Below are 11,912 nucleotides of genomic sequence, written 5' to 3'. Positions count from 1 at the left end.
TATAGCCGTCAATTACATATGCCATTTTTAATCTGGCATGTGCAATTTTTTAACAGACAAAATGTTTAGATCATGAGTAAATCGCAAACATATTTGTGAATCTAAACCTTGATTTTTTCCATGGCCCATGATACATTTCAAAAATTGATACGTAATCTAAGCAATAATACACATTTCATAGCATTTCATATACGGGGTGTTTTAAAAATGTTAGATCCTTTGAATATTAATGATTATAATAAAATCGTTTACATAATTCATATGCTTTTGAATTTCTCATTCAGATTTGGAAAAATAAAATCACATGATCTTCAACATTAATATACATTTTTTCATTTGCCTTAATCATGTACTTTGTGACATTTACATCTCAAAAGATATCAATTTTTTAGAAACACCATTATTTAACAAACAACAACTAATCATTTTGGCAGAGGTAACCACTATTCCATGGCAGTTAAATAAGGTGGAATAATAAATAACATAGCCCTTATTGCATATCTGTAAAAAGAAAGAAAATAGAATAATTTATATATATTATTATATATAACGTAAATTTATGTCTCACCATTGCAAACAATGAGCTTTCACTGCACTGTAATACTCCCAAATTCCTTTTAAAATATTGTAGGTGTGACATTTGTAAATGATTTACAAGAATTAAAACCATAATCAAATACTTTGCACTTCGGTTATTGCTGGTTCACCAACTCCCAGGTTTTGAATTTAATTGTCATTGATATCAACGTATTGTGCATTGTGTTCAGCAAACAGAACACAGCAAAGGCTATTACAAGGGCAGCTTGGGGAGGGCTTTGTGTGTGTGTTGGGTGGGCGTGACTGTGTGTCAACGACTGTGATAGGCTGGTCTGGCTGTCATTGAAACAGCGGAGTGGGCGCACAAGTCATTGTGGACACCCTAATAAACTGAAGGACTGCGACCGCTATCTTTAAACGGCTCGTTGGATTAAAAATAAATCCATTGATCAAATCGGACTCAGAAAAAAGTCAGAAAACCCCAAGGAAATGGTGATCGCCAGTGCTCTGTAGATTGTAATCGGGTCCGAGAAGGGACTGAGGCTGATCCATCTGGTCCCTATTAACCACAACAGGTGAGGGATAACTGTATATCAAACTTGTGAATAAAATAAAGGCAAAGACAGTAAAGGTAAAGTGAATCTGACTGGCACAACTTAAATAGCTTTGTGTGTGTAAGGCATAAAACTTTGTTTTACTTCTGGGTAGAGGTAAGATCTTGGGCCCGGGCCCGAAATTAGGGCTGGGTTCGGGCTTAAAATGTCAATCTTTAAGTTGGGCGAGTCGGGCTTCTCTCTCTCTCTCTCTCGCCGTATTTTTCATTTCTCTTTGTTAAGGATCTACACAGCATGCACTTACTTTTACTCATGTGATTATTTGGATAAAGAAAATACTTACCAAACTACCAGTTTAAGTTAAAATCATTATATCATCCTTCCATCTGTCTCACGTCAGATTTCATTTCTGCTTCTTGCTAATAGTTAACAAGCTTTAGAAACTTTCTCTCACTCTCACTTTTTGGCCAAATCTTTCACTATTTGCAGTTTGTAATCTGCAGAATTTCATTTTCTTTACAGTGCCATTTTGTTCGGTGTCACTTTCTTTGCTGCACGTCGCCGATATGTGCACTTCAGTGCCAAAATGTTCATTTAGGCACAGTGCACACTTGATTTGAGGGACTCTGCCCCAAGAAAACCCCAAGCTGCGTATGCCAGCTGAAGTACGTACGGCCGAAGTAAAGCTTCGTGTTTATTTTGGCGGCAAATTTAAGGTTTGTGTTTATTTTTTTTTCTTTTATTTTTATCAAATCAAGTTAATCCGTCGGGTTCGGTTTTATATACCCATGACTCGGGTCGGGCTTATTTATTTTTAGGCCTGATCTTACCTCTACTTCTGGGTGTTCATCACAGGTCCTCCAATTTTTCACACAAGGGATGTGGAGTCAAGTCGTTCAACGATAGGTAGTGTATGATTGTATTTGGGTTTGATGTTGACTTGTATTTCTGGACTGTAGGGGTCTGAGATCAAGAAGCGATGTCGTGCATTTTCTAAACTTTTTTGACGTTCCATGTTTTCTTCCAATTTTGTTGGTTCTAAACTGTTAGATGGGTACAGCTGGTCTCCTGCAGGAAAAGAGCAGCAAAATATCAACACTGAGACCATAAATTGAGAGGTCTAAAAAAAAGAAATAAATGAAAACCTGGGAGCAATGATATGTAATTGTTGTCCTGGAAGATGATGACAGGAAGCCAGTGCTCGCAGCCCTCCGTGCCTCGCCGCCTGGCGAATGCGTGGAGGTCACTGAGTGAAGGGAAGCGGCACAATCGACTCAACTCGTAGAACTGCGGGGGTGCGATCCACAAATTGCGAGCCCGGAAACTCCGCAGGATGTCCGAGGGCGCCGACCACTGGGATGCCGTCAACACACATGGTGAGCAGCAGTGTATACTAAAAGCAGTGCCGCGAAAAGTATATGCGCCCTACCTGATTTCTGTGTGCATATTTATCACTCACAAAAGGTTTCAGATCATTGAACCAATCACAGTACCACCACAATGTTTTACTTTTAGCATGATATTCTTTCACTCAAATACTGTGCTATTTTTACGCCAGATGTAAGGTGCTGCACAACTTCCAAAAAGTTACATTTTTTGACTCGTCAGTCCACACAATGTTTCTACAGAAGCCTCAAGGATAATCAAGATGCTTTTTGGCAAATGTAGGATGACTCTTTGTGTGCTTTTGTGACAGCAGGTGTTTTAAACTGAGAAGTTTTTCATGGATGCTATTTTTGGTCAGGGTCTTATAGTAGAGTCATTAACAATGACCTTAACGGGGGCTGCTTTGACGAGTAATTGTTTTTAAATTAGCCATTTGAAGTGCAATGATTAGTCAACAACGTCGACTAAAATGGATAATAAAATTAGTTGACAATGAATTACATTGTCGACTATTGGTCGCCATACATATTTTTCTAACAGAGAGACTGATCTTCATGAATATAATCTCTGTTGAGAGTCTCATAAACATACAGAAATGGCTGCGTAAACTTCAAGTATGCGTACCAAAACTTTTAATGTTTGGGAGCATTTTAGCACTGATACAGCCCAAAAAATGACAGCTTGCAGTTTTTGCAAGGCAGACCTTGCTATCATGGCGTTACTTCTCAGACGCACGAACATTTTAAGAGCACATAGAACAAAAACGTCTGACTCGCCTCTCCAAGATTCAAGCAACATTTACACCAATATTTTCTTGATGACATGCATTGTACATTTTGTACGTGTAGATTTTGTATAAAAGAGGGAATTTTTTTTTTGGTCTTACTGGATCCAGGGTAGGCGAAAGATGCGGATCCAGAGTAACAACAAACCTCACTTTTTCTTTGAAACAGAATCAATTGAAAGAATCAGCCAAATTTTATAAATGTCTGTTTTAAATGTTCAAAATCAATACTTAAGTTATAATTATTCCAACTGTATCATTTTTTTCTCAAAGCTCGTATGAACCTAGAGAGTTGTACAAACTTTTCAATTGTAAAAAAGGGAATCCAGTTAAAGATAGATATTTTTAATCGCGTGACAGTGACATGATATTTATGGACACCTGTAAATGTTGAATTTCCTTCTGGTCTTGAAAGGCATCTGGTTTCTCCCCTAGGCAGCACATAAAGAAGGCTGTGTCAAATCTTTTCACGCCGTATTTTCCAACAGGGGTTAGCCAGTTACCCCACTCGTGGAGGGCCCAGATGTTGGGCAAAACCTCCAACTCCCTGCACATCCTGATAAAGTTCGAAGGGTTCTGGATCACCAAACTCCTCCATCTGCTAAGTTGATCGCTGCAGATCCCGTTTACCTTGTAATGCTTGATTTCATCGCTGGATCGTTTGTCTTTAATGCTCTTTAAAAGACTCAACTCGTCCTTTTTGGACACATGAATCAGCACACCAGACTCCTCAAACGTTTCCCTCAAGGCGCAGATACGAAATGCCACCTCTCCTGGTATGGGTGAGCCCAGTTTCAGCCTGTCGGTAGAAAATATTGGAGGTCTGGTCTCCGATGGTTGATGGACGCTCCTCAAACCGAAGTTGGGAGCGTTAGTAAAGGCTTTGAAAATGGCCAGCCACTCAGTGGAAAAGTCGGAAGAGTCCACCATACCACCGGGGAACACATACGCGTTAGGCATGAACCCGCTTTTACTACTTCGTTTAAGAAGTAAAACATTGTAGTCGAATTGAGGAACCCGATGTCTTTCTTCGGGTTTTACCGGGGAATAAAAAGATTCCAAACCAGAAATGAATGAAGTGTCCGCGCCGAGCCGGTGACCCGCGGCCAAAATTAGCGTGGCCGCCTCTTTCCAATGTTTGAGTCCAGTGTTCATTTTAAAGCAACAAAATAAAAAGTACTTGTCAATATAATCCGGAAGTGGATAAACGCCGGAGCACAGTTGTTGTGTGGTGAAACCCGGAAGTACTCGCGCCGAACGGAATCACTATTTCCAGTGAATTAAAAATTGGAAAACTCACTGCTGCCGTCTGCCGACAGGATGTAAACGTAAACGTTAAATGTTATGCATTTCTATAGCGCTTTTCAAGTCAACGAAGACCTCCCAAAGCGCTTTACAATGTGCCTCATACTTTTCCCTTTTACACACTATCTAACCGATAGCAGCGTCAGCCATGCAGGTCAACTAACTACCTGCTATTGGGGCATTAGGGGTCCAGTGTCTTGCCTAAGGACACTTCGACATATAACACGGAGGAGCCGGATATTGAACCTGCAACCTCTTGACCCCAAGACAAGCGTTGTACTTCCTGAGCTAATGCCACCCTACTTATTTTTCAATTGTCTTCTAAAATACTCATTCTTTTAAGCTGTAAAATAATTCATAGTAAAGGGACATTGTGTAATATTTTCATATTTTTCTGCAGCAAGGCTTTTAACTTAGGGCCCGGTCACACAGCCGTTTGCAGACATGGGACCAAGTCACACATGTGCAAGTCTCAAGTAAGTCTCAAGTCTTCACCTTCAAGTCCCAAGTAAGTCCCAAGTATTTTTTTCTTGGGCAAGTCAAGTCACAAGTCAAGTCCCGAGTCTTAGATTGCCAAGTCCAAGTCAAGTCACAAGTCATAAAAACAGCGACTCGAGTCGACTCGAGTCCAAGTCACTAAGTCTCAAGTCCCCATGTCTGGCCGTTTGCGTCTGTATCGCGGGTGAAATTTTGCGATTTTTTTTTGCCAGTGGTTGCCCGCGGTAGAAAATGCGCAAAATTGGCTAACCCGCTGTTTATCCGTGGTATGCCCGCAAAACAGACGCCGGCGACTGTTCCGCTTCCTCATTGCGTCAGTTCCACGTCCTTTCCGCGTGTGGACCACGGGTATAAAAGCTGCCAGGCCGGGCTGTAGAAATCATAACCGCTCAAGACACAGTCCTGTGAAGATCAAGATTTCAAGCTATGGCACCGAAGAAGAAGCCAATATGTTATTATTGTAATAGTTTTTCATTTTTATTTTATTATCTTGTTATGAAATGAAAAGAAATGTCAAGAAATAAAAATGGATTAAGACGAGGTCACTACGGTGACGGGGATCCATGTTCACCCCTTGACGTCTCGAGCACAACTGACGTGTGCTCGGCAAATCGCACTGTATATACGCGGAGAAAGGCGTTTGACCGTCACACGCGTTACACACGCTAATTCACGTGATAACACCGCAGAACAAACGTGCTATGACCGTGCTCCACCCGCGATTACCCGCTAAAATTTCGCGTCCTACCCGCGTGTAACCACGCCCTGGCCGTGGCCGTAGCACGTCGTTCCGCGTTGTACCGCGTCATTACCTCGTGTGTACCACGTGTGCCGCCCGCGGTTACCCGTGGTCTAAAGTTTTGAGCAGCGCAAAACTTTTTTGAGCAGCGCAAAACTTTTTTGCGCGGCCAACCGTGTGTGAATTTCTTGCCGCGTGTAAAGCATGGCTGTATCTCGTCTGTATCGCGATCTCAAAGCGTCCAACAGCGTCTGCTTCACGGGCAGAAATTTCTGGCCGTGATTCAGCCTCGATACGCCCCTGAAAGGCTGTGTGACCGGGCCCTAAGACAAGAAGGTTTGATCACATTACCCCGATGATGGCTGACCTGTCAGTTTAAGATGTGATTTTAAAGTTGTGTTGGTATACGTATTTTCTTGTTTATTTTTGTCTTTTCAGTCACGTTGCAACAAACATTACATCACAGAGTATACAAATCACCTGAAAAGAAAAAAAAGGATACAGGAGACAATCATATAATCAAGATATCTTATCTTACATCAGTCTAACAATAATTCGTTGATACATTCAAAAATATTATAACATTATTGAATCACAATAAATACAGTATTTTACAGTTTCTGATAAGTTGTTCATTTCACATCCTTCTGCTCCTTACTTGAACAAAAATATAATGTGTAAAACCTGAGACAAATATGCAGTTCCTCGTGAACATTATAATGTTTAAAGTGGGATTGGATAAGCACATAGAGTGAAGCACAACATCCCAGGCCCCACTTCCATCGCTTTATTGTAGCTCAGACGACATCAGCGTGATTGAGGGTGTTGTCTGTTCGGTGAGACTTTTGACTAAAATGGCATCCTGGCGTTGCTCACACCGACCAATGTTGCTCCGATGAGCATACTGTATTCACAGGTCAAGGTCAAACTGGACATCAGTTTTATGTGTCTTCTTGGGAGGCCAGGGTTTTTGGATTTAATTCTCCTCTTCCTTCCTGCTCAGAGCCTTCACTTGGAAAATACTGGTCTACTAGTGATCCCAAGAGCCAAGAAGAAATGCCCAGGTTCAAGGGAGTTTTCCATTTGGGCCTGGTGCTGTTATGAAGGATATTGACCTCAGGAATCTGTCAACCGGACATTCTGTTATTACCTAAATTTCATGGTGATGAGATCCATGTATTGTCTGTACAGCACTTTGAGACTTCTTGTGATTAAGAGCTGTACAAATAAACATGACTTGACTTGACCTGACTTGACCACGAGCTGTCAGTCATTGTGTACAGCAAGCAAAAACAAAAGAGAAGATTACAAATTCTCAAGACTCAAGTGACCAAGCTTTTTTATTTTTTATTTTTGTCCAGCCTTTTGCAAAGAAAGAAAAAAAGAAAAGAAAACATGTAAAAAGAGAAGGAAAGAATACAAAACCAGAAAACGAACAAAAAAACAAAAACAAGAATGGGAAAAAACGAGAAAGAATGAAGGTAAAAAAGAAAAATAATGTAAGAAAGGAAAAACATAAAGAGGGAAAAGGATAAAAAAGGAAAAAAAATAAAGAAAACAAAAAGACATGTTTTTGTTTTCTGTGTTTCCATAGCAGCAAAATGGCAGACAAATATGTCAGCTTGCTTTAGTGGAGCCTCATGTTATGTGAAATAAATACAAATTTCTTCACCTACAAGAATACAAAAGTGCTTTATCAACTATCATAAGGTAGTACATTTTTGCTTATTATCAAAATCCATATTGTTTTTTCAAATGATGAAGGTTACACACTGTCCCTTTAAGCTTATTATACATTTAATCTCGTTGTGAACAATGTTCACTGTTATTAATGACGATAAAGAAAATTGTAATTCTAATTATTTACAGGTGTATCCCATTAATTTAATCTTTTGAGGCCGATTATATTTTTTTTTAGGTTATTAATTTTTGCAAAATGAATACAATTATACTCATTCCGGAGATACCTGGATTAACATTTCAGTAATAAACCCATTAAGTTCCTAAAATACTTTTTAAAATCATCTAATGTTATATTATACATTATGCTTGCTAACAAGCTCATGAACAGTTTTTTTCCTAGGGCCATCACCACCCTAAACAAGCACACAACTGTGAATAAAATATACATCTTGCCTATGTATTGAAAAATGTGTATTTTTATCTTATTTCTCGACTCTTACATTGTAACTGATGTTGTACTATTGTTCTGATGCCCCCACAAATAAGTACTTAGGTCGGTCTCCAAGCACATATATCTTAACTTTCTTTTCTACAGAATCTTTCTCTTAATTTATGTATTACACACTTTTTTCCTGGGATGCTAATTTAAATCTCATTGTAAACAATTTTACTATGTATTTATCAATGACATCAAAGACATTTCTAATTCCAATACAAATTCTAATATCAAAGCATAGCATAGCATAGCATAGCATAGCATAGCACAGCATAGCATAAATTATCATAGCTAAATGCTAACAAAAATTCAAAGCTGATCTTTCGTCTCAAAACAATCACAAGGTACAACACAAATATGATTGTCAAGTCAAGTCATGTTTATGTGTTTAGCCCTTAATCACAAAGAGTCTCAAAGGGCTGCACAGATCAAAGACTATTGCAAACTACAGACTATTATGACACCATCCCCTTATATTGTCAACATAAAATATAGGTTATTCATATGCTATGGAATAAAAGTGTGTTTTAAGCTTAGGGCCCGGTCACACAGCCGTTTGCGTCTGTATCGCGGGTAAAATTTTGCGTTTTTTTTTTGCCCGTTGTTGCCCGCGATGGAAAATGCGCAAAATTGGCCAACCTGCTGTTCATCGGTGGTATGCCCGCAAAACAGGCGCCGGCGACTGTGCCGCTTCCTCATCGCGTCATTTCCGCGTCATTGCCCAAATCCGACTCCTACGCAAAATACCCCCCCACCCCCCGTCGCGTGAACGCGCATTCTGCTGCGATCGCTTTTGTTGGAAGCGTGCATTGACGTTGGTGACTTTTTCATCCGCGTTAACAAACCCATTTTGTAGAATACGATCGCACTTTGTTGTTTAAATAAACGCGTTATATAGACTAGGATCTCCCAATTGTTATAATTAGCTCGCTTTATTGTTTTAATAAGCGTTTTATATAAAATACGATCACTTTTGTTGGAAGCGCAGCAGAATGCGCGTTCACGCGAGGGGGGGAGGATTTTATATATGGTGTCCATTACCGTTCGATTACGTTCACAACAAAAACAAAGACGGAATGGTTTAAGTTGTATTACATTCCCAACAAATGCAAGACGAAGTGGTTTTGGTTATATGTTCGCCATTACATTCCCTAAAAGTGATATAAAAGTGAGATGAAACGAGGTAAAAGTGGTTGTAGTAGCGAGGGGATGCAAATCTCGGCAGGGATGCATTTCTCGGCATAACACCGGGCTGTAGAAATCATAACCGCTCAAGACACAGTCCCGTGAAGATCAAGATTTCAAGCTATGGCACCGAAGAAGCCAATATGTTATTATTGTAATAGTTTTTCATTTTGATTTTATTATCTTGTTATGAAATGAAAATAAATGTCAAGAAATAAAAATGGATTAAAACGAGGTCACTACGGTGACGGGGATCCATGTTCACCCCTTAACGTCTCGAGCACAACTGACGTGTGCTCGGCAAATCGCGCTGTATATACGCGGAGAAAGGCGTTTGACCGTCACACGCGTAACGCGCTAATTTCACGTAATAACACCGCGATACAGGCGCAGAACATGCTATTACCATGCTCCACCCACGATTACCCGCTGAAATTTCCCGTCCTACCCATGTGTAACCACGCCCTGGCCGCGGCCAGAGCACGTCGTTCCGCGTCGTTTCCGCGTCATTACCTCGTGTGCCGCCCGCGGTTAACACGTGCTCAAAGTTTTGAGCAGCTCAAAACTTTTTCGCGCGGGCAACCGCGTGTGAATTTCCGACCGCGAGTAAAGCACTGCTGTATCTCGTCTATATGGCGGTCTCAAAGCGTCCAACAGCGCCCAATAGCGTCTGCTTCACGGCCAGAAATTTCTGGCCATGATTCAGCCTCGATACGCCCGTGAAAGGCTGTGTACCCGTGCTCTAAAGTATTGAGCAGCGCAAAACTTCTTCGCGCGGGCAACCGCGTGTGAATTTCCGACCGCGTGATAAGCACTGCTATATCTCGTCTGTATGGCGATCTCAAAGCGTCCAATAGCGTCCGCCTCACAGGCAGAAATTTCTGGCCGTGATTCAGCCGCAAACGGCTGTGTGACCGGGCCCTTAGATTTAAACATTTCCACTGAGGTTGCAGATCGAATCTCAGGGGGAAGAGCATTCCACAGCACCGGGGCCCGAATGGAGAACAGTTCTCGAACCTGCGGATCTCTTCTTGGCTCTTGGGATCACTAGTGGACCAGCATTTTCACAGCGAAGGCTCCAGACCGGAACATAGGCGGAATTAAATCTGAAATATATGAGGGGGCAAATCCATGCATGATTTTGTATACGACCAACAGAACCCTAAAATCACATCTTAAGCTAACAGGAAGCCAATGCAGGTTAGCTAAAATCCGGGTAATATGGTCAAACTTTCTTGTCTTAGTTAAAAGCCTCGCTGCTGCATTTTGTACTAGCTGAAGGCTCCTGATTTTGGACTTCAATTTGTCAATTCAAAAAGGTGAAGATTGTTTTTTCCAAAATATTTTTATAAATTGGAAGCATGTGAGTTCTCACGTAAAATTTAACTGTTTAAAGGGTAACCTGAATCCCAGCCCAGATCTTTTATCTCAAACGCTCGCTATATTAGAAATAACAAACATGAGATTGCATATTTTCTTTTAACTGTTCGCTGGATGGCAGAAAGATTGAATACACAGCTGTAGAGCCTTTTCAATCATGATGCGGGAAAAATACGTCTCATCTTAGATGGTGTTCAGTCTTATACTGTCTTGGCTGCCCACCTGCTCAGGTAAGGGCAACATGGCATCGTCCATGTGCCTATGTGAGACTCAATGGTTATAACTGGTTCAAACTGTATAATGTGTCCAAAAATGCTTCTTGCTAGGAAAACACCAAGGCAGGGAAGGTCACAGCAAACTAGGGGGTCAGCTCAAGTCTTATATCTTGCATATAAGAGGCCTAACACTGTGCTTCAAAATAAATTTATTTTAAAGTTAATAATCAATGGATTACAGCGCTCTAATTTAAGCAGGTATGTTACAAACGACACAAAGATAATCACATTTTAAACTATAAACTGATAAACAAAACGTTTGAGATCCATCTTAAGTTATTGCATTTAGTTAGTAATTTGAACAGTTACTGAGGATAAGCGGTACAGATAATGGATGGATGGATGGATGGATGGGATTTTACGATATTTTTAACCTGTTTTTCAACTATTAATATATTTTAATTTAGTTTTTTTTCCTAGAAAATAGCAAACAGAATACCAAAAATAGGCAAAAAATATGTGCAGGTGGAATAAAAATATGTCTTACTAGCTTCAAACTATTTCTGTTTATTAAAATCGGCAAATGTATGTGCAAGGTTTTAGTTTTATTTATTTGTTTTTTTGTAGAGCAGTCTTAAATCATTTCAAAATAAGTTATTACGTATACTGTAAAGCAGGGGTCAGCAACCTTTTGGTGTGGGGTGCCACTTTCAAATTTCTTTGTAAATCAGTGTGCCACACCAAGATTAATGACTCACACAACATTTCTTTTATATCCAACAGAGCTGTCATTTTACACCAGTCCAAATATACAACATGGATATACATTTAAAGCGTGTAACTGACCAATTTATCTTCCACTATTCTTGTTCATCAATTAACTAAAAAATGAATGTGAACAACATGTGGAAAGGCCATTCATGACTTCAACTTTTTACCACAAGAATTAACCAGAATCATCCATTCTTCATCAACTATAAACTACAATCAAAAAACAAGTAATATGGACAGCTACCATACCAATCATCAATGATATCTTGTAGCAGAAAATATCAAAACCTGAAATATCAGCAGCAAAGCAGAAGGCACGTGAGCACACGCACACAAGCACACACATGCTTCTTTAAAAAATATACTATCTGTAAATGGT

At 40.1% G+C, this 11,912-nt stretch overlaps 1 protein-coding gene across 2 annotated transcripts; it reads right to left on the bottom strand.

The window, feature by feature from the left end:
* Positions 1 to 692: 692 nt before the first annotated feature.
* Positions 693 to 4,497, bottom strand: nudt19 (nudix (nucleoside diphosphate linked moiety X)-type motif 19). Of its 2 annotated transcripts, XM_088334745.1 has the most exons (4): positions 3,643 to 4,497; positions 2,237 to 2,444; positions 1,922 to 2,159; positions 693 to 1,096 (listed from the first exon to the last, which is right to left on the bottom strand). In XM_088334745.1, the coding sequence occupies exons 1-3, from the start codon at positions 4,414 to 4,416 to the stop codon at positions 1,960 to 1,962; spliced, it is 1,182 nt and encodes a 393-aa protein (XP_088190871.1). In that variant the 5' UTR covers positions 4,417 to 4,497; the 3' UTR covers positions 693 to 1,096; positions 1,922 to 1,959. The 2 variants fall into 2 exon arrangements, with proteins under 2 accessions (XP_088190871.1, XP_088190870.1); XM_088334744.1 differs by having other exon boundaries at positions 693 to 2,159.
* Between the last annotated feature and the right edge of the window lie 7,415 nt (positions 4,498 to 11,912).

Source organism: Urocampus carinirostris, chromosome 4, assembly GCF_059441175.1.
Source record: "Urocampus carinirostris isolate Australia breed hairy pipefish chromosome 4, RoL_Ucar_1.0, whole genome shotgun sequence".
NCBI classification, from domain to species: Eukaryota; Metazoa; Chordata; class Actinopteri; order Syngnathiformes; family Syngnathidae; genus Urocampus; species Urocampus carinirostris.
This window is presented reverse-complemented; position numbering and strand designations above follow the sequence as displayed.